Source organism: Gopherus evgoodei, chromosome 16 (genome assembly GCF_007399415.2).
Source record: "Gopherus evgoodei ecotype Sinaloan lineage chromosome 16, rGopEvg1_v1.p, whole genome shotgun sequence".
Lineage (NCBI taxonomy): Eukaryota > Metazoa > Chordata > Testudines > Testudinidae > Gopherus > Gopherus evgoodei.
In genome coordinates, this window is record NC_044337.1 from 22,140,249 (window position 1) to 22,161,012 (window position 20,764).

Here is a 20,764-nt window from a genome sequence, read left to right on the forward strand (position 1 = left end):
AGCCAACAGGTTGTGTGTTTTACAGATAATTATGGAAGCTGAAGGAAGGAGAATTTCATTATCTCTGTGAAGAGTTATCACCAAGCACAAGATTTTGTTTTAGTCGAAGGCAGTTTAAAAAACTGTCTTCAGCTGTATAAGTAAATTTACCTGTCAGCATTTCCCTCTCTCTCTCTCTTTCCTGCAGGAGACAACAATCAGAGGTTTAATGTGGGTAATTCACACAGTATCTGGCAGCTGATTTCCCTTCTGCCCTCCAAATGAATGTCAAAGTGCTGGGAAGGGGCAAGACACCTTTCAGTACCCAGAGCAGTCCTGGAGGCTTAAACAGAATTCCAGAGCAAACATGTTATTAGCAACGCAGATAACAGTATGCGCAGGTGTTCTTAACATTTAAAACTGTGCAATATTTAACCAGCACTCAGAGCTACTGCCAACTGAATACTATGCCGCCCAATGGCTTTTCAGCTGGGCACATGGGGAATCAGGTGATCCTCCTGCCTTCCCCCATTAACCCCTTCATTCTAGCAAACACAGTGGTGCTCTTTGGAGTGCAGATGTGCTGTTAGACTTGGCAAGTAAAGGTCAGCCCTCGCTGATGCAGAGGGCAGTGCTGGCAGCGTGTTTTGCCCCCACTCACCAGGCACATCGCTGGGCAGCATAGAGATTAATGAGCAGTTGGATACCATGCACATCAGACTGGAAACGAGTCCATCAGCGGGAATGTGGCAGTACTGTTTATTTGCCTAAATACTAGAGTAAATATGACATTGAAGTATCTTGGTGCATATTTTGGGCTTGATTTTCAGCTATTAAGTGGGGGCACAACAAACGGCATTTGAACATTGTCTAGCTGTTTTTCTGCCATTGTAGCTAGATGTCTAAATGCAGCTGCAGTTAACAGGGTGGACAAAATTGTGCCCCAAAAAACCAGGAGGCTGGCTTGAGACCCCTTTAAAAAGCGGGCCCGCAGTGAAGACGATGGTGGTGGTAGTGTTGAAAATATCTAAGGGCTAGAATGGCTTATTTTCCAGATAGCTAAATAATAACTCTTCAGAGATGTATTGTACTGCTTGTCTCCTTTGTTAGGAGTTGCGGGGGAGCCAGAGAAGGGGCAGGGTTAGTAAAGAAGTGACTGATACATGCAGGAGAAGCTAGAGGGTTTCATGGTCTGGCCCCCTGTGAATGTGAGAGCCCCTTGGAGAAGGAGGATCAGTGTGTTCTCTGCTAAATGACGCACGGGTCAGTAAGTGATAACCCACAATGGACTTTCCCTTTCAGGATTTCTTGACTGACCTGATGATGTCCGAAGTTGACCGCTGTGGTGAAAATGAGCACCTCATTTTCCGAGAGAACACGCTGGCCACGAAAGCCATCGAGGAGTACCTGAAGCTGGTGGGGCAGAAGTACTTACAGGATGCCTTAGGTATGTGCAGGCAGGAGAAGGGGTGGGGTGGTTGGATCTACCCCACGAAACTCCTTAATCTCTGCGGTCCCTTGTGTTCTCCGTTATGGAAGGAACATGAACTCAGCACTGCCTGCCTTCAGTTATATCAGGGGGATCAAAACTTTACCCAGCAGAGGGCTGCTCTGGCAGTTTGTCAGGAGCTTATGGTCTGTGTGTATATTGCATAGAACAGAGCAGATTGCAAATTAGTGTGGGGATGCAGCCTGTGGGACTACAAATCCCAGCATGCAATGCGGTCAGGCCACTTGGATCCAGATGGAGCATCAGGTGCTGAAGCATGTAGTCTGTGTGGGCTGCCCCAAAGTGACAGCAGAGGGCCATACTTTACAGCTCTGTGGGGCCGCCTTGAGGTCACTGCTGAGTTATCTAATCTTAGCTCTTTAATCTGCTTTCAGAGGAGAAAGCACATTAATACTTTTAAATCATGTTATGCACCAGGTCTTCTGCCATAGCATCCCGGCTCCCCAGACGTGCGTTCGCAGTGTCTCACAGGCCTTATTGGATCCTTCCACCTAGACAGCAAATCAGTGACCCCAGTCTGATTTTCCCCTGATCACTAATGGATCTGATGAGAGCTCACAAATTTGTGTTATGACCGTTGTATTCCAGATTGTCAGAAACTCTTCATACCGGTTTTAAAAAGGGCTGGATAACTTTATGACTCAAACAACAGCCACACTGCCACAAATCAAGATAATTATGGCTTCTGCTTCAGGGCAAAAGCTGATCAACTTTGGAAGGTCCGTATGAAGTCCCACATGGGCAGCACTGCACAATGGTCAGGTGCTGTTGGGGGAAAGGTGGGGGATGAATTGCCTTCCTCTGAAGCATAATGTACTAGACTCAGCCAGAGACGCAATAGAGGGCTTGCTGGATCCATTGTCTGATCTGATGCACATCCATACATTATCCCTGTTTATCTAGCTGTTAATTTCCTTCTCATTCATAGTAAATTCACGGCAAGATCCCGGCAATAGGGTCATATAACATTAGGAGGGAGGTGATTGTTAATGCCAAAAAGCAGAAGTACCAGATTAAAAATAGTAGGGATGGAGACCAGGGGTTTTCAGGCAAATTCAATCAAACCAGCAGACCTTAGGAGAGTTTTTAAAAAGGGATATTATTTGTTTCTACGTTCTAATGATTTCTGGCTGAAGGTAAGTCTGTAAGCTGATTACTTTTAAAAATGCTAAGAAGTCAGAAGATTAATGATGGGCTAGAATTTCCAGGGCTAGATTGCAAATATTCCCACTGCTCCAGGCTGGTGCAGGGGAAAGCTGCAGCAGTTGTTCACTGTTTGGGGTGCGGATTGTCGGTAGATATTTGATGAAGGAAACAATTCATCTTTGTGTGGCAGGGTAACACAATAGTGCATATTGCCTGCTTTAATGGGGCAGGATATCGCAGCAGGCATCACCTGGAGCAAACGGAGAGGTTTCAAAAGCTGGCCGGCTGAGTGGAAAATACCTGGGACAGGCTCTCTGGTAAATCACTAAATCCTGTTTTGGGCAATAGAAGGGAGAAAGCACATAAGGGAGCTGGCCAAGGAAGAGCCTGTGGTCAGCAATTGTTGGATAGGCAAGTGGATTGGCGTGAAAAGGGAAACTGAACCTCTTCCCAGAACTCAAACCGATTCTTTCTGCAAACCCATCTGCACTGCCTGGGAGCAGCACAGCCTGCTGGGGAAGGTGGTTCTCCTGGGATATCCAGTCCAACCGGACACCTTCCCAGGGAGCTTTGTTCTGTCCGGATTGGCAGCCTGGTCCTGCAGCTCCTGGAGATGCAGAGAGGCAGCCAAATCCTGCCTTATCCCTATTAACGTCCCTCCCCTGTGTCTCCACCACTTCGCTTGGAGCCTGTCCTGCGTCTGACTCTCCCACTGCCTTACTCCTTGTGTGGTCAGCTATTCCTGTGCAGAAGTTGGGGGCTGGGGGGTAAAACACCCCCCAGTCTGAATGGCGATAGTTCTGCCCACTGTGCACGGGTAGAAATGGTGGTGCAAGTATGAGGGAGGGGTGAGTCAGGCCCCATAACGTGTAACACAGGGAGTGTAATGAATGATCAACTGGCAAACATGAGTGAAGGGAAACGAGGAGAATGACCTTGATGTGACACTGCCTGGTGGTTTAGCTCTAAATCAACCAATCAGTAAAACTCCTTCTGGGATCTCCCACTTCAACTGCTCATTTCTCCTGTGGCCTGTGACCATGTCGTAACCTGTCACCAGCGCAATTTCTAGCATCAGAACACTGTCAGCTGAGATCATAATGACATGCTGCTGAGTCCGGACCTCACAAATTGCCCTGGCACATGTGGACTTGGTAACATCCCATCTGCTAGCGTAGCACATGGGAGTGATCTGTCCAGACTGGCACCATCCTGGGGGAAATCAGGGCAAGTAGCACCCTAGGAAAGTTGTGTTTTGGCAAAGCACCATTACAGCAGAATTTCCGTGTCACTGCCTCAGGACACGTCACTAGAACTGCCAGCCGGGAGAAGAGACTGACACTCACCAGCCAGGGTTTCAGTCCTTTTCCTCCAGGTTTTCTAGTATTGATCCATAAACAAAGGATTCCAGACAGAAATAAGCCACTCAGAACAGTGGGTCTGAATCCCCAGACACCTTGCAGGCTCTTAGCCAGCCTCGCCCTTCCCGCTAGATATCTTCTCTTGCCTTACAGTCCCACTCTTTATCACCCATGTGACAGGCCAGGGTCTAGGTTAACCCCTTATACACTGGGGCTTGTGCAATGCCTTTCTACCTTGCCACCAAAGACCATCTCTCTCTCTCTCTCTCTTTTGTAGGGGAATTCATCAAAGCTCTGTATGAATCAGATGAAAATTGCGAGGTGGACCCCAGTAAGTGCTCATCCTCAGACCTTCCTGAACATCAGAGCAACCTGAAAATGTGCTGCGAGCTGGCCTTCTGTAAAATCATCAATTCTTACTGGTCAGTATCCCTACAACCCTCATTTCCCTCCACATGCTTTTCCGCTGTTGCAGACAGGGTACTGCTGTAGGTGGGGAATGTACCATCGGAGCACTCGGGCTGTTTTGCATTGTCCTTTCTTCTAGTGATGAAAGACAGCTATTCACAGAGCCCTGTAGGTTGCAGATGCCCTCAGTAGCTGCTGGGAGTTGTAGTTCTCATTTTCAGTTGGGGGGCTGCCCTGGGACACCAGCCCACCAGGGAGTGGGGTATCCAAGTGAGCAGAAGCAGGATCCTTGGGTGCTGTGCAGGGAAGCAGGAGGCAATGTCACTTCCTCCTTCCATGCGCACGCTGCGAACACTCATAGCTTCTTATTGGGCACCTTTGGGTCTTGCCTGGGAAGAGAATGAGAGTGGTCATGGCTGCAGAAATGTGCCCTTTTCACAGTGACAAGTGTTTTGCCAAAACTGACTTCGTTTTGGGAAACCTCACTTTTTTTTCTACAAAAAGTGATCACAGTGACAATCAGTTTGTGCCCAGCTCTGTGTGCCCATTGTCTGCAAGGGGTGAGACTCTGCCCTCCTCCACAGGGTCATCAGTGAGAGAACAAGGCAAGCGTGGTGTTAGCCACAGTGTGGCTTTGCTTTTACATTTCTTTTCAGTGGTATCACTTGACTCAGTGATTCTTCTTTAACATTCCTAGTGATGCCAAGGGTGGTGTGTGTACACGCACACACACAAAACTGGGCAAGGGCAATGGAGCAAGAGACCAAGATACGCCTTCCCCAGCAAGACCTGAGGTTAGCAGCTGGAACTCCACTGCTATTAATCAGACCTGAATTTGGCCCAGTATGTGCATTGATTCCTACTTGAACCCCATAAGAACCCATTCAGACAGGGATTGCAAGCTTTGCAGTGTGATAGACTTGAGCAAAGTGTAGAAATAGTGCCATGAGTGCCACAGGGAATCAGGTCAGACTCTGCACACTCCCCCAGACTCATGCACACTGTTCACTCATGCACACATTGAGGTGCGATTGAAGAGTCTTGGCCTTTTGGCTAAAACCAAGTGCAGCATCACGTTACTCTTTGCTATGTCCTCCCTTGGGCACTTTCCTGCTCTTGGAGATCTCCTCAGTCTTTTCCATCTCTGCCACCTCTGATCTTGCACTTCTCTAACGTCCGGTGAGGTTTAGAATTTCTGTGTAGCAGCTGGTGCCTACGTTTCTAACCACACCTTTAAGGAAGCCACACTGAACGTGGAAGGCACTTGGGCTGCAGGAGTGTTGATTTCCCCTTTTTCTCTCTCTCTCTCTCTGTCAAGCACCCTTTGGCTCAGTGCCGTTCATGCCTGTGGAGGAGCCTGTCTCTCCACATCAGAAGCAGCCTGCATCAGCAGTAATGGGAAATTCCTCATTCACTTGCACAGGGCTCTCGCCTGGAATCACGGACCACTCTTGGCAGCAGCCTCTCAGCTGTGAAGTGATGGAGGCTGGGGCTGTTGGAGGTCTGGCTGGAGCTGGCTTGGGTAGACAAATGCTAATGGCGTATGCTGATCACAGCGGGCTTAGCTCTTTGGGCATTCAGTTTTTGGTGGTGTTTATCTATACAGAGTGTTTTCTAGTATTCAGGGCAGTAGGAGCCACAACTCCTTGGGGCCCGTCCCTGATGCTCCCTTTAAAGATGCCCTGCAAAGGGAAAAAGTTGAGCTTGTGCCCTTTTAATCTGCTTTGGTGGAGAAAGAGGGGCCTGAAAGAGTTTTCTCCTTCATTTTTTTTTTGTTCTGCCTTTTTTTTTTTTTTTTACATTAGAGATTTGGGTCCAGATGACATCGCCAGACTCTGGCGAATGAAACCTGAGCAAATGGACGGGGTTTTTATCAGACTGCTTAAGTCTCAGGCTTTAGTTTTTATTAATGCCAGTTTAACATTAATGTTTCTGATCATTTTGGAGAAAGGAAGTTTCCACTAAAGGTTCGTCCTCCAGCCCTTTCAGGACAGTGTGAAAACTCTCACTGGATAATCTCCCAAGACATCCAGCAGGTCCTTTGGCAAACCTGGGAAGGAATAGAGTTGATATTTCTCAGGAAGAGAACAGGCAGCCAAATAAATCCTCACTTCAGACCTTCTGTATCCACCACAAAGAAGCAAAAAGGGCAGATTCTTCTCCTGGTACCATAGAACTTACAATGGGCCAGTTAATAGCCCTCTTGGTCTCAGGAATTGCACTTCCCACAAGTGACACTTGATGTCTTCAGTCATTGGCAACTTACAGATGGAAGAAGACAGAGATGCAAATTATTGTTTGTTTGAATTAATTTCTGGCTAAAAATAAGTGAGGTGCCATTAAAAGATCAAGGTAAAAATAAGCTAGAAAAGAGACCCAGGGGAAGTCAGGGATGCGGTGGGGAAATGTGTTCCTCCAGCCCTCCCTCCAGGAAAAGGCTGAAGCAGCCGGGATGCTGTTCTCAGGGCCTTGTTGTGCACTGATTCTTCAGGAATAATTGGGCTGACGAGTGTTTTGGATTGGCCGAGGTACCCTGACAGTTAAACATCTTGCTTTAAAAATAGAGTGGCAGAGTCTGCAGGCAGAGCTGCTGGAGAGAGGGAAGAGGTTCACAATAACTGAAAATTGTTACAATTATGGCATGATTTGGACATCTGGAAAGTTTCACTGTCAGCAGAATTTCAGCCTGCAGAAGCTCGTTACAGGACAGTTGGGTAATGAATTATGGACCCCTCCATCGCATAAAGGCCTGCTAACCGAATTCCATCCTTCATTATACAATTAAACATTTGTGGTCTCTCCGACTCCCATCCTGCATTAGCAAAGAGCACTTGGCGTTACTGCGTGTGCTGCTGTCACATACATTTTAAAGGGGTATTTTTCAGTAACTCTTCAACCTGTCCAGATTGTTCAACCCTTAAATTGCTTAAAGGATTCCAGTCTTACTGGGCAAGTACCATGAAGTAAAGGGGTTTTGCCCGTTTATATGGATTAAGCCAGAGCCAGAGGAGGAGGATTTAGCCAGTGTGATTTGGAAGGCCTGGAGTAGAGAATTTGTAATGGCCCTGGGTTTTTATAGAGGGTGCCGGAAGCAGATCTCTACTGTATGCAGCTTTCTGCTGAGACTATTCATTTTTTTTAAATGTCCCCCCTCTGTCAAGTCCACATGGCTATAAATTAAATATTGTTCTTGTTCAGGGGACCATTAGCATTTCAGAGTTGGAAAAACAGCAGCATTGAGGGGGAAAGAGAAATGAGCTGGGGGGAGAGAGATGGGCTGAGAAGGGGAGGGAAAAGATAGAGATGAAACAGACAGACTGAGGAGAGAGACACACCCAGTGACGTTTAAAGAGATCAGCATTTGCCACCTGTTCCCACACAGGGAGTTACTGCTTCAGAGCTAAGTGTAGTGATGAGGCTCTCCAGTGTCTCCATGGGTAACTGCTGGTCAGTGCTGAACTGTCAACGGAGACAGGTCTAGAAGGGGAGCGGGGGTAGGACAGGTGATTTCAGTGGTGATTGAGGGGAATCTACCAGGTGAGGAGACAACCCCAGAGGAGGGACAGACATGACCCATTCATCCCCGGAGCACAGAGGAAAACGACAACCCGAAACGTGCTAATCAGGCAGGGTCCCCAGCCATGTGGCCAGAGCACTCTGCCAGGATTGGAAGGGGAAGCCAAAGCTACCGTCCAATGCGAACTACTGACCGTGGCAGCGTGTCAACTCGGAGCATCCCCCGGCCCAGAGGTTGGGCGCTCAGGGAGTACTGAGGAAGGACAGTGCTAGGGATTTCCAGGCACTAATGTATCGACGAGTGAGCACACTGTGTAGCAAAACGATACTAAAAGCCAGGCCAGTTAGTGGTCACAGAAGGAATGAAGCCATAACAAGCCATTCAGCCGCAAGGTGTGTGGGGCGCATGGAACAGAGCACTGGCACCAGGAGGAATGCTCTTCCATTAGCATCCTGGAGATCTGCCGCGCTGTGCAGGCAGGAGCAGACCCAGCTCTGGCTGTGCTTCCACGTCAGCGCACCACTGCTGGTGGAGAACAGCCACCCAGGCTCCCTGTACCGGGCACAATGTGTCTGCACAGACCGTGCAAGTTTCCACCTTTACGCCTCAGGCAGCCCGGCCCAGCACAAGAGAGGGCTGGCAGGAGACAAGTCAGTGCAGATTGCCTCTCGTTGTCACGTAGCTCATTCCCTGTTCTCGGTAGAGGAGCTGGGACGCTCTCCATGGAGCTGGCTGCTCACTAACATGGACAGTGCTGTGATGAACCCCGGTCTGGCTGTGCTTTTTCCATCAGGGTCTCAAGATCTGTTTGCTTTTAGACAAAGAGCTTGCTCAACAGGCGGCACAGATTCCGGGGAGCGGCCCAGGCATTCTGTGCCATTGAGCTGCTGGCAACTGGCCATGGCTGCTCAGACCCATTGTTCAGCCTCCCTTCTGGGGCTGACTGTGTCCAGCTGAGTAAATAAAACATGCTGGGAACAGGATAAGGTGGGAGGCTGGGAATGGGGAGGGGAAAAGGAGAAACAGGCATGAGGCTCTCTGGTGATAAGCATCCACAGGAGCCAGCATCCACGGGTGGGTTAAACCCAAGTGAATTTGCCTGGAATTCGGGATAAATAGGCTGGATTCTCACCTGAGTTTCACTGGCGTAAACCAGGAATAACTTCAGTGGCTTCAAAGCAGTTAATCTGGATTTACACCAGTCTTTGACACACATGCCTGCACAGCATTAACTTCCTATTCCCCGCACCAGTATAAAAGGCGGGCCCTGGATATAAGAGCTTTTTAACTTTGTGTGATCTCCTAGATAGGGTGTGTTCCCAAAAGCCCCAAGTTCTAATGATCGCCTCTTTACTGGCTCCCTGTGTCCCCTTGGTAAAGTCACATCACCTCTGTGCCTCAGTTTCCCACCTGCAGAATAGGGTTGGTAACATTTCCCAGCCTCGCTGGGAAGGAGTGGGACTGACTCAGTTAATGTCTGGCCATGGCTTTGTTTTCACTCTCTGTACAATTTACATTTCCCATCTCTCCCCTTTTGGGCAGCGACACTAGCCTGGCCGGTTACATGCATGGTTCCGTTCCCGGGTCTCGGGCACTAGCATAAGGCTGTTGGTTGGGTTCAGGACACAGCTGAGAATGTTTCAATCCCAGGACAAGCAGTTCTCTTTGCTGAAACTTAAAAAGCCAGACTGATATTTTTTTCCTATTAGGCTTTTGTAAATCCCATTTTAATGAACCCTGGATGGGGGCTTCAGTCCAGCTGACAGGAGCCCATTAGAAGCCAAACCTGAAGGCTGTTGTGAGCCTGCTTTTCTGCACATTCAGCTCCCAGCATCTTCAGTGGAAATAGACAGTGGGGCTAACTCTGTCTGGTGGATTAAGTTGCTTCTCTTGCAAGTTTCAGAGGCAACCAGAATTCTTCCTGTGTAACCCACTGGTTCAGTGTGGCTTCCTAGCCCCTTCTAGTGGTAGGTCCACAAAAGAGGATAAGAGTCTATTACTGCTACCGGTTAATGGAGTTACTCTTTCAGCTCAGGGGATGGAGGCCTCTGCTATTAGTGCTGGAGGAGTAGAGTTCACGCCCCATGGATGACTTATGGGGAAGGGGGTTGCTATGCTTGGTTGTCATATTTGCCAGCCAGAACGATGAAAAAGGCTCAAGTCCCTAGCCCTGACTTTACAAGCCCTGAATTCTTGTTGCAGCGTCTTCCCAAGGGAACTCAAAGAGGTCTTTGCTTCGTGGAGACAAGAGTGCAGTAACCGTGGCCGGCCAGATATCAGCGAGCGGCTCATCAGTGCCTCCCTATTTCTCAGATTCCTCTGTCCAGCCATCATGTCCCCCTCCCTCTTTAACCTGCTCCAGGAATATCCCGATGACCGCACTGCGCGCACGTTAACCCTCATTGCCAAGGTCACACAGAACCTCGCCAACTTTGCAAAGTAAGTTGGGGGGAAGGAGTTGGGTTTGTTCTCGATGAGCATGAAGGAAACGCAGTGTCGGTTAATTGTGTTCAGTGAATATTTAGTGCTAGCCTGACAGCCTGCAGGGCAGCCATCCTGTGTGGGACACAGCCCAGAACTGCAGGTGCCAAGGTGCCATGGAAGTCAATGGCAGTGACTTCGAGAGAAGCAGGAGCAGGGTCTGGTGAGAACGCAGTCTTCGGCCTGTCTGCTGAAACTAGCTGCAAAGGGGGCCAGTTATTAGTGCCAGGTGTGATGCAGGAGCCAGACTGAGATCCAGTTCTTTGCAGATTGGCCACTAAACAGCAGCAGATAGGAAACCATTGCTCAGAGAGATTTGGTGGCCATTTTTATTCCCACTAAGGAAGACAGTCAGTCAGCAAAGGCAATTGTGTCCCTGCTGCTACCTTCGGCCACACTCTAGACCGACGAACTTACAGAAGTGCCTGCTGGTTCCTCTGTTTTCCACATTCCCCCCATGGGAAACACCTTGCCTTTCCCATTCCCACTAGGTCAGTGCCTCCAGCCATACCTCAACTGGGAGAGAGACCGTTTTATTCTGCAAACCAACATGCTGCTAGGCCTTTCCTGAGCAGAACAGCCCATTCTCAACACAGGGAGAGGCAGCTAGAGCAGAAGTTGAAACGCCTAGTTTTGAAGTACACTAGGGTTGGTAAGAAAGGTGCCATCCACCATTCTGTCCCACAGTTACTTAGCTGGATGTGACTATGGTATCCGTAGCTCTGGGGAAATCTGCTCCCTCAAACTCAGCTCAGGGATCACCCCAGTTATTAAAATGAACTTCTCTGAACTTGGAGGATGGGGGAAGAAATTGGGGAAGCTGTCCATCTCTAAGCCCAGAGGGCTGGCGGAAACAAAGGAAGAGATTTCTGAAAATCTTTCCACTAGCTGCAGTGGAAGCTCTGAGCTACTTATCCTGAGCTCTGATAACAGAACCGTGAGCTCTTGGACAACCTCAGTCTAAAGCTTCTTAGAACTGCAAACTAATTCAATTCACATACACACAGCCAGACACAGACATAAGATGTACAAGTGTGTTACTCTAGGTGACAGAAAGTCTCCATCTTTCTGAGCAGTCCTTAACTAAAAGGTTTTCCAAGTTTCTGTACCTTGCAAGAAGGGCTCTTTCACTAAGTTGACATTATTCGAGCCTGAGCAATCGAGCTGAGCTCGCCTGCAGCCAACGTCACCACCGACCCCTCCCCAGCAAGTATCCTCGTATCGGCCGGTAGAAGGGGTTCTGTCCAGCTTTAAATAAGACATTTTACTTAGAACGGAGACTGGATGACATGGGGTGGAGGGGGCGGCATAGAGAGTCCAATGAAAATAAACGGGCTCCAAAGAGAATTGGGCAAATGTCAGACAGAAGCTCCAAAGTCCCCGATGATCTGGTGTTCCAAGGCCACAAATGCCATTCAGAGGGTGAATTTAACTTAGTGCTTAGGAACATGAGGGGCAGCTAGTGGCATCAGGAGCGAGGTCTGTAGATGGCCCTTTGCCAGTCTCCCCATATATAAGCTGCAGCCTCCTCAGTTATCCTGCTAGTGTTTTCTCGCACGTGCATCCAGTTCGTGTCGCCCCACAGTCCCCACTCCGCGTTCCCCTGGCTACACCTGCCCTGTCTGTACGTTTCTAGTTAAAGCCACTAATTGTGCCAAATTGTTACGTGACTTTGAACTTGGGACCTGGCTAAGATCATTGGATTTATTCCATTTGTGACCTCTGTTTAAGCCACTTGATGTAAAAGATGTGTGAATTTAAGCCAGATCAGGCCCTAATTCCCTTGTGGAACTGTTCGAAGATGCTTGGCCCCGCTCTTAATGTGACGAGCACAATGACAAAGTGCCTCTCAGCCCAAGAACCCAAAGCACTTGCACCTTTCAGACCAACCAGAGAGGTTAGTTTTCCATCGCTGAAATGCAGCCACCTCTGAGTGGGCAGGGCAGAGTAGCACCAGTCAGTGGTTCGAGACAAGTTAAAAACTTCCTTGTCTGAAATTGCCAGATTTCACGGAGGTGTCATGGGATTTAGCCGAGACAGAGGGGATTAATGGAACGTGCTCTTACAAAGAGCACCCGCCAGGGGATTTAAATGAGCAAAGCAATAGGCTGCCAGATGAGGTCTCATTCCAAACCTTGTAACCTCCAATGGTACAACACCCGCTACCAGCTCACTGGGACATTGATTCAGAGGGAAGAATCCCACCTACACCACTGCCTGCAGTACCCAGGCTTTGCCTTTCAAGGTCTCGCAGCATACAAAATCCAAGCATAAGGGGACATGGCTGAAGATTTCTACTGCCACTCTGAAAACTAAGCTGCACTTAGCAGCTCTGTAGAGAGGGGCGCTGCCTGCCTTCTCCCTGTTGCATACAATGCTGGGCAATAACAGCCCCACGCCGGGGATGATTTTTCTTAGGCTCCACCATCCCAAATGAGGCAAGCAGACAGCACAGAGGAGAGGGGCTGGTCCTGAGGCTGCTGCACCCCGATGCAAATACACATACACTGGCTCCAGTGAAGTCAGTGGGAGTTCTGCCTGTGACCCTGTCCTGTCTCACCCTCATCTTGCAGTGAGCATATTTGGAGCTTGATGCCCAGCACATTCTCATGCCAGACACATCCTCGCCGGGCGAGCCTTCACACGTAGGAAGAACGGCTGTCTCTGACACAGACAGCAGAGACTCTGGCAGACGGGCTGCTAGAAATGACATTATTAATGCACTGGGGTGGCAGCATTCAGGAGCTCTGCCACGGGCTGTCACTCCGCACATGGCAGAGAAAGGCGGAGGGCAGGAGCAGGGATTCAGGTGCTTGGCATTGATCACTGGGAGGAAGAGAACTGCATGTTAGCCGTGACTTGGTGATGCATCCAGTGGGCGTATCAGGCCAGGTCACAGGCTAGCTGCTGGAGGGACAGGCCCTCCTGTGAACGTTGGGTCCTGGGTATTTGCTATACATAGGCAGAGCCAAGGAAGGCTTTTGTTTAGCAGAACCTCATCAGTCAGGATTTGGATTTGCACAGAGATGGCTCAAAGCAGCAAGATCAGTGCCAGCCTCTAGATTGCAAATGGCGGGTTGGGTCCAAGACACCACTATGGGTGAGTCCAGTGTGGGCCCCACTTCATCTCAGTCCCCAAAGCTGGAGGCAAAGGAGCTGGACAACTGGCTGTGGATCCTGGCCCATCACTCTTTAGTGCCAGGGGATCTTTGGCTAAAATCAAGTGTTAGAAGCCACTGAATATCAGAGGCATGTCCTTTGTCTTGAAGCTGTACCCTGCCCCTACAGTGAGCTGGGCTCCATTAACACACTACATGCATCTGAGGAAGTGGGTATTCACCCACGAAAGCTTATGCTCCAAAACGTCTGTTAGTCTATAAGGTGCCACAGGATTCTTTGCTGCATTAACACACTGGGCTTTTCCATCTCCTCCTCTTGACTTTATCTCATCCTGCAGTGATGAACACCTTGGTTAGACACGACTTAAACATTTCTGCGTTCTAAGAGGTGTTGGGTTAAGCTGTGGGTTTGCTCACTAGAAATCGGGAGCTCCAGAGGCTTTGAAAGGGTACAGAGGGCTGGAAGAAAGACTCAGCATGTTGCTAATTAGCTCTGTTCCTCCTTGTGCTGTTTACAGCTGGTTAATTGTGCACCGTTACTCACAGGTGATAGCTGAGAATCATGTCCCTGTCTTGATAGGTTTGGCAGCAAAGAGGAGTATATGTCCTTTATGAATCAGTTTCTGGAACACGAATGGACTAACATGCAGCGATTTCTGTTGGAGATTTCCAATCCAGAAACCATCTCGAACACAGCTGGCTTTGAAGGCTACATTGACCTGGGCCGGGAATTGTCCACTTTGCATTCTCTACTGTGGGAGGTCATTTCTCAGCTCGAGCAGGTACCCATGGGGAGCTGGAGGGGCAAGTTTTTTGGGGGGTTGCACCTCAGTCAGACCCTTCCTGGGATTGCGGGGAGTGACTGAGAGTTTAGCGTGCACCACACTACACAGCGGTCCCTTGCAAATCATCCACAAGAAAAACGTCTGTTGGTTATCAGGAAGGGATGACTAAGTAGCAGGATCTCTGTAGTCTAGCAGTGTTAGCACTTCTGTAGCCTTGCACACCCTGTCTGTCTAATCCTCACAACCCCCCATGAGGCAGGTAAGTATAATTATCCCCTTATCCAGTGGGGAAACCGAGGCAGGGAGGGATCAGAACTTAGGTGCTGCTGGTTCCCAGTGCTGTGCTCAGAGCACTCTGTCTCAGCAAGTGTCGTGCAATGGGAAGGAACAGAACTTGCCTCCTAACTTCAGCTAGTTTCACTTTTAAAAAGAACCGTTTTTGGTTAATGGGTCTCCGTCAAGAGCAGTTGAACCAGACTTACACACATCTGCTTTTTTCTGTGTACAGACTGTTGACCCACACACACGAGTGGAGGAGGGTACCCCTACTGCTACAAAGAAGTGTGGCTGAGCGACTGAGAAACTAATGTTGCTATGGAAGAGTCCTGTGAGAGACTTTGCAGATCCTGGGACAGCTGGCCAGGGTTCTCCTTGCATAGGAAGCAAGCAGCCTGTAACGTTTCTGTCCCCATTTCTCCCCAGGGCACTGTAACGAAACTTGGACCCCTGCCTCGGATTCTGAGGGATGTCAACACGGCGCTCAGTAACCCGGCGTGTGTGCAGGTCTCCGTCACAGCCGACCATACTGCATCGACTCCAAATGCTGGCAACAGCATCTCTGCGGGGCTACAGAAAATGGTGATAGAGAATGACTTATCTGGGTAAGAGAGTGAGCATCACCTCAAAAGGAAATCCTCATGGGCACTCCTGGTCATTGACCAGGGAAATAGCAAATACTCTGTGAGCATCAGCCTGTGGGTACCCGGCTGGTTGTATGCAGAGCCGGGCAAAGCTAGGGGTCACTGGGAGTTTGCCAGACTTAATCTGGGGAATATAATGCTCTCCTCCTTCCCAGCTGTGAGTGTGAGGATGGGAGAAGGCCTGATCCTAAAATCGTGTGTGTGTGTGTGTGTGTGTGTGTGTGTGTGTGTGTGTGTGTGTGTGTGTGTGTGTGTGTGTGTGTGTGTGTGTGTGCGCGCGCGCCATATGCGCATATGCAAGTGCAGGGGGATGGAGGGGGTTAACAATCAATTCAGTGAGAATTCTGTGCATGGCAAATAGGCAGGATTGGGCCCATCCTGCTTGTAAAGCTCTGGATTAGTGCTGAGTACAATTAGATCCAAATCACAGGTTGTTTCCCTGACAGTCACTCATCCTTTGAAAGTTTCCTTACTGGGGTTTTCAGCCTGCTCTGCCTGATTATTATTTTCTTTTATTATATCTGTGAAACCTCTGAGCAATAGCCCACAGGCCCTATCCCTGAACACACACTTCTTGGCGTTCTGATTGCGGAATTTCGTTCCCAGTGGTCATATTGCAGAGTTATAATGCTAGTTTTGTTCCTGTTTGCTGAAGATGCAGGTGAACTCACACAAATGAAAAGCCTCCACTAGTAAAATAGGTTCTAAATGGGAGCTGGAAATTGCTGAACAATCTAATTAGGAGCGAGGGAGCCAGCAAGAGGAAGCCGGACTTGCTCTGTAATTAGAGCTTTCATCTGTAATGCTTCCCTGCATGGGGTAAAGCTCTTCACATTTTATGCCAGGGAGAATTTCTCAGAACAAAATACTCTGGCCCAAATACTTCCTATGTAAATGTAAATGCCGCATCTTTGATCTGATGCATTCACATGAAATTACTGCAAAACCCTTGCCTTATCCACCGGAATCAATAGTGCACAAATCTGGCAGTTTACCGTAGGAGGAATGGGTGACGAGGCCTCTGCCTTTGCTTGGAAAGCAGCAGGCAGCATCGTTGCTAGTTATTATCATTATTATTGCTGGGTTTTTATTTGTGTTATCTTAGTGCCTGGGAGCAATAGGCCAGGACCCCACTGTGCTAGGTGCGGTACAAACAGAACCAAAAGATAATCCTTGTGCAAAGAGTTTTATAATCTCCGGATAAGACAAGAGACCGGGGAGGACAAGGAAACAATGAGACAGCATGGTTGTAACTGGTGATAGAAAGCATCCAAGGATCAATGCCTCTCACTCACGAACTAGACCCATCTACCCAGACCTCTCAGACACTCCCAGATACAACCCCCCCCACTCACCCATGCAGACACACTTATTCACTCATACACATATAACACCTATCCATCCCCATCCTCACACCCGTCCCTCACTTACATGTGTGTCCGTGCATTCACACAGTGCACTGACACATTCAGCTTCACTGCCTCTTCTTGACAGAGAGGATCTGATGAGAGCAGGCCAGGAATTTTTCAACTAAACATTCTTTCATCAGAAAATGCTGATTTGTTGAAACCAAACATCTTTGGCAGGAAAAGGTCAATGTCAATAGATTTCCTGGCTCGAAATGTTTTCAGAAAAAACAAGTTTTGAAATTAGTAAAACATCCCGTTTTGACATTTTCAAAATGAAAAGTTCCTGTTTGTCTGTTCTTAACAACTTTTCACTCTGAAATGTAAATTAAATTATAGTTTAAAAAAAAGTCAAAATAAAAAAATTGAAAGGAAACATTGCACCAACTTTTTTCCATGAATTTTTTTGAAAGTTTGTCACTTTGCCATCAGTCTGGACTGGTTTTAATCTCTGAATGATTCACAGCACAGAATCTCTGTTTTCTGCCCAGCTCTCACCCTAACCCATTTTCCCAGGGAAGCAGTGCTGTGACCGAGTTTTGTACACACCGTCACATACATGGTGGGTTGGCTTGTTTGCATAGCTTTACACCACCGGGCTATACTGATTTTCCTACTCGTTTCTTTTTGCTGATTACTTTTGCCTGCTGCAGTGTAGCATTCACAGCTCTTCTTTTTTCTTCTCCTCTCCCCTTCCTTTATGCGTTTATTTCCTCGCAGTCTGATAGATTTCACACGGTTACCGTCTCCAACCCCTGAAAACAAGGACTTGTTTTTTGTCACAAGGTCTGCTGGGGCTCAGCCCTCGCCCGCCCGAAGCTCCAGCTATTCGGAGGCCAATGAGCCTGACGTGCAGATGTCCAATGGCAGCAAGAGTATGTCTATGGTGGACTTGCAGGACAATCGGATTTTGGACAGTGGGGCAAATGCACCCGGGGCCGCTGACTCCCTCAATGACAGTCAGTCATCTGTCGGGCCGTTACAGGGCATATGGACCACACGAACTCAGCAGAACAATGTGACTGGCATGGCCACGGTGCGCAGGGTAGGCCAGACCCCCACCACACCCAACGCCGAGAGCGCGCCCGGCAGGCCCCAGCTTTTAGCACCTTTATCGTTCCAGAACCCGGTGTACCAGATGGCGGCCGGGCTTCCACTGTCCCCCCGGGGCTTGGGAGACTCTGGCTCTGAGTGCCACAGCTCCCTGAGCTCCCACAGCAACAGTGAGGAGCTGACGGCCAACAAGCACGGCTTTGTCAACCCTGCCGGGAGCGAGGACTTCACCCGGCGGACGGGGGAGCTGGCCCGCCGGCAGCTCTCTCTGACAGAGAAAGCTGGCCAGCCCACCATGCCCCGGCAGAACAGCGCCGGCCCCCAGAGGCGAATAGACCAACCACCCCCTCCCCCGCCACCAGTCACCAGGGGCAGGACGCCGCCCTCGCTACTGAACACAGTTCAGTACCAGAGACCATCCAGCGGGAGCATGATGTCCTCCTCGCCCGACTGGCCAGGCAGCGGGGCTCGCCTCCGCCAACAGTCCTCCTCCTCCAAGGGCGACAGTCCCGAGATGAAGCAGCGCACCATGCACAAACAGGTTAGTGCCAAGAGGCCAGATCGAGCAAAGCCAGCCTTGTGGATGGAAGGGAGGTGGGTGGGGATCAGGCCCCAAACTCGTGGAGGGAATTGCGAGTTTAGGCCATGACTTTCCTCCCCTTCCAGTCTGGCAGCAGGATGGGGAGGTGGGGCTGGCTCTGAGCCGCTGAGTCAGTGTGGGGCCACGCGTTGGCTCCAGCCCGAAGCCTGGCCCTGAGACAGCCCATCCAGAAAAGGTGATGTTTACATTTTCGCTCTTGGAGTTTGCTGCGTCCATTTCCTCTGCTAAGTGCGACTGCCTCGGGGCTGCAGGTAGTGATGAGGTTCGAGCCTCTCCTCCATTCCGCTCCACCATCCTGTCACTGCTTTGCCTCCACATGCAAACTGCTCATCCCATGCCACAGTCAGTCAAATTCCATCTCACAGACTTGGATCAAGACCTGATCTCCACTAAATAAGAGGCTCCATCCTGCTGCTGCTGTTTCTCTGGGGATATGGTGCGACTGGACACTCCCAATCCTGTTAGTTTTGTCTTTTAGAATCTCCCATGGATGCATTTTTGGGGGAGGGAAGGAGAGGGGTGTGAAAAAAGGGAAAGATCAGTCATTCCAGCAAAATCAGCAATGCTGAAATTCCCTCCTGTGCACACTGTGTGCCAGTTGAAGCCCACCTTTGCCTGGGGGTGAATTTCACTGCATGTAGCCCTGATAATAAAAGTAGCAGATCACCCTGCTTTGTTCCTGATGCCTTGGACACAGCCTGTTTGGCTGGCATGTGGAAATAGTTTTCCTAGTGCTGATTTTTTTCCGAAGAACTAATCCCATAGGAAAAGAAACACACTGAGGATTTCTGATAGTTCAGATGAAATTTATTTTTAGAAAATACCTCCCCGGAAAAAAATGTGCCTACCTAATGACTATCCACTACATCTCAATCCAGACACAGTGTCACGGCTCCCATAAGTCAGCACACTCGAACGCAAGAGACGGACAGGTGTGCATAATTGCTCTTCTTTTTCAAGGACTCTACAGAGCCTTTTACCAGCGCTGGCCATTAAAAGCCATTTTGTCAATCAGATGCGGGGCTGTTCTGTGGACAGCAGAGCTGTCTGTAGGTGTAGGCATTAGCAAGCTGGCTGTGTAGCAGCATTTATATAATAAGGATCAATACTCATTACGTGGGGAAAACAGAGAGGTCGGCAAAGCTCTTAGGGGCCTGGTCGGGAATGGGGGCTGCTCCAGAGTACTTCTGCTGAGTGGAATGGATGCCTGATGACCCTTCACAAAGCTCTGGCCAATTTGAGTTCACACACCCTGTTCCCTCAAAGGTTTTCCTCAAGGGGGCAGGAGTCCCTGCAGTGCCGTTCCTGCCTTTTTATCTGTGTAGTCCAGTGGTGTAGTAACAGTCCATGCCAATCATAATGAAACTGCTTGGTCCCACTCACCGGGGCTTAGTGTAGTTTGAGAGGAAATACATTCCATTCAGTGGCCGTTTCATTTGGATTCCTGAGTTCCTCGCTGCTGCTGATTGGAAGAGCTTCCAACCGCCTCTTTCCTCATTTTATTGCACGTGTTGGATCCAGTTTTGAATACACTTAGCTCAGGGTTTTCTGTCAGGTTCGGAGGAAGATGCCCAGCGAGGGAGGAGGCATCATTCATGCAGGGCTGACCCACATTTTGTCAGCACTCACCGGGCTAGAAAACCCCAAACATCTTTTATGGGGCTGAAAGGAACAATAGGGACAATTTCCTCCACCCCTCATGGCCACACGCTTTTGAGAGACCTGCATCCTTTGCTCCTGCCAGGGTCACAATTCCCAGTCCAGAGGTGCAGGAAGCCAGAAGCTAAGGGCCCATTTATGGCAGGGGAATAATCTAAGGGCTGAGTCTGAAAGTTCAGGTTCAAAGTCCTGGATCCAGGAGGCAAGATTTACTTGGAGGGGCAGGAGGGGGAGAGGGGTAGTAACATCAGTGTAACTGTTTCCATCCCCACTGAGCCTTCATGGAATCATCTGACTCGAACTGGGAGGACTTTTCCCAAATGCTCCTATGAAGAATTCTTCTCCATCCAGGGCTTTCCAGCTCAGAGCAAGGGATCTGCTCTCATGCTGCCACTGCCAGTGACTGACCGAAAGGACCGGGGGGCTGGAGATGTGAACAAGTCCCTGATATGTCTTGGTTTTCAGCTTGGATCCTCTTGTCCCGTTCACCCTAACCCACAGTGTTCAGCCTGAGAAAGCACTGACTACAATTTGTAGTCAGCTGTGATAGAGGAAAAATAGCTGGAGATCCACTTCCTGGAGTTTATAATGCGGTTGGAAAATCTCTAGGCAATTTTGTTTGCCTTTGGGTTTACAGAGACTCTGCCCAGGCTAATCAGTGAACAGGTGTCCTTAGCTTGCTGGTGGTAGACCACTGCTTGCAGTAGCACTTGTGTAGTGCAGATGGCTAGAGAGCAATCTCCTTGAAAGGAAACCCATTAATTGAAACTTACGAGAATCTCATTTTCTGAGCCACTGTAGCATTTAGAAACGCAGAGC

The 20,764-nt window shown here is 49.2% G+C and overlaps 1 protein-coding gene across 10 annotated transcripts in view; it reads left to right on the forward strand.

The window, feature by feature from the left end:
* The window catches only part of LOC115636067 (disabled homolog 2-interacting protein-like), a 218,705-nt gene that overhangs the window by 178,068 nt on the left and 19,873 nt on the right, over window positions 1-20,764 (forward strand). For 9 of the 10 annotated variants that reach the window (XR_003996801.1, XM_030535704.1, XM_030535706.1 and 6 more), the window contains 6 exons: window positions 1,282-1,426; window positions 4,274-4,418; window positions 10,124-10,360; window positions 14,102-14,303; window positions 15,009-15,187; window positions 17,353-18,226. Coding sequence is in view for 9 of the 10 variants with exons in the window: in XM_030535704.1 (XP_030391564.1) it covers window positions 1,282-1,426; window positions 4,274-4,418; window positions 10,124-10,360; window positions 14,102-14,303; window positions 15,009-15,187; window positions 17,353-18,226 (1,782 nt within the window). In the remaining variant the exon portion in view is untranslated. The remainder of the gene's footprint in view (window positions 1-1,281; window positions 1,427-4,273; window positions 4,419-10,123; window positions 10,361-14,101; window positions 14,304-15,008; window positions 15,188-17,352; window positions 18,227-20,764) is intronic. The other variant, XM_030535705.1, reaches the window with a different exon arrangement.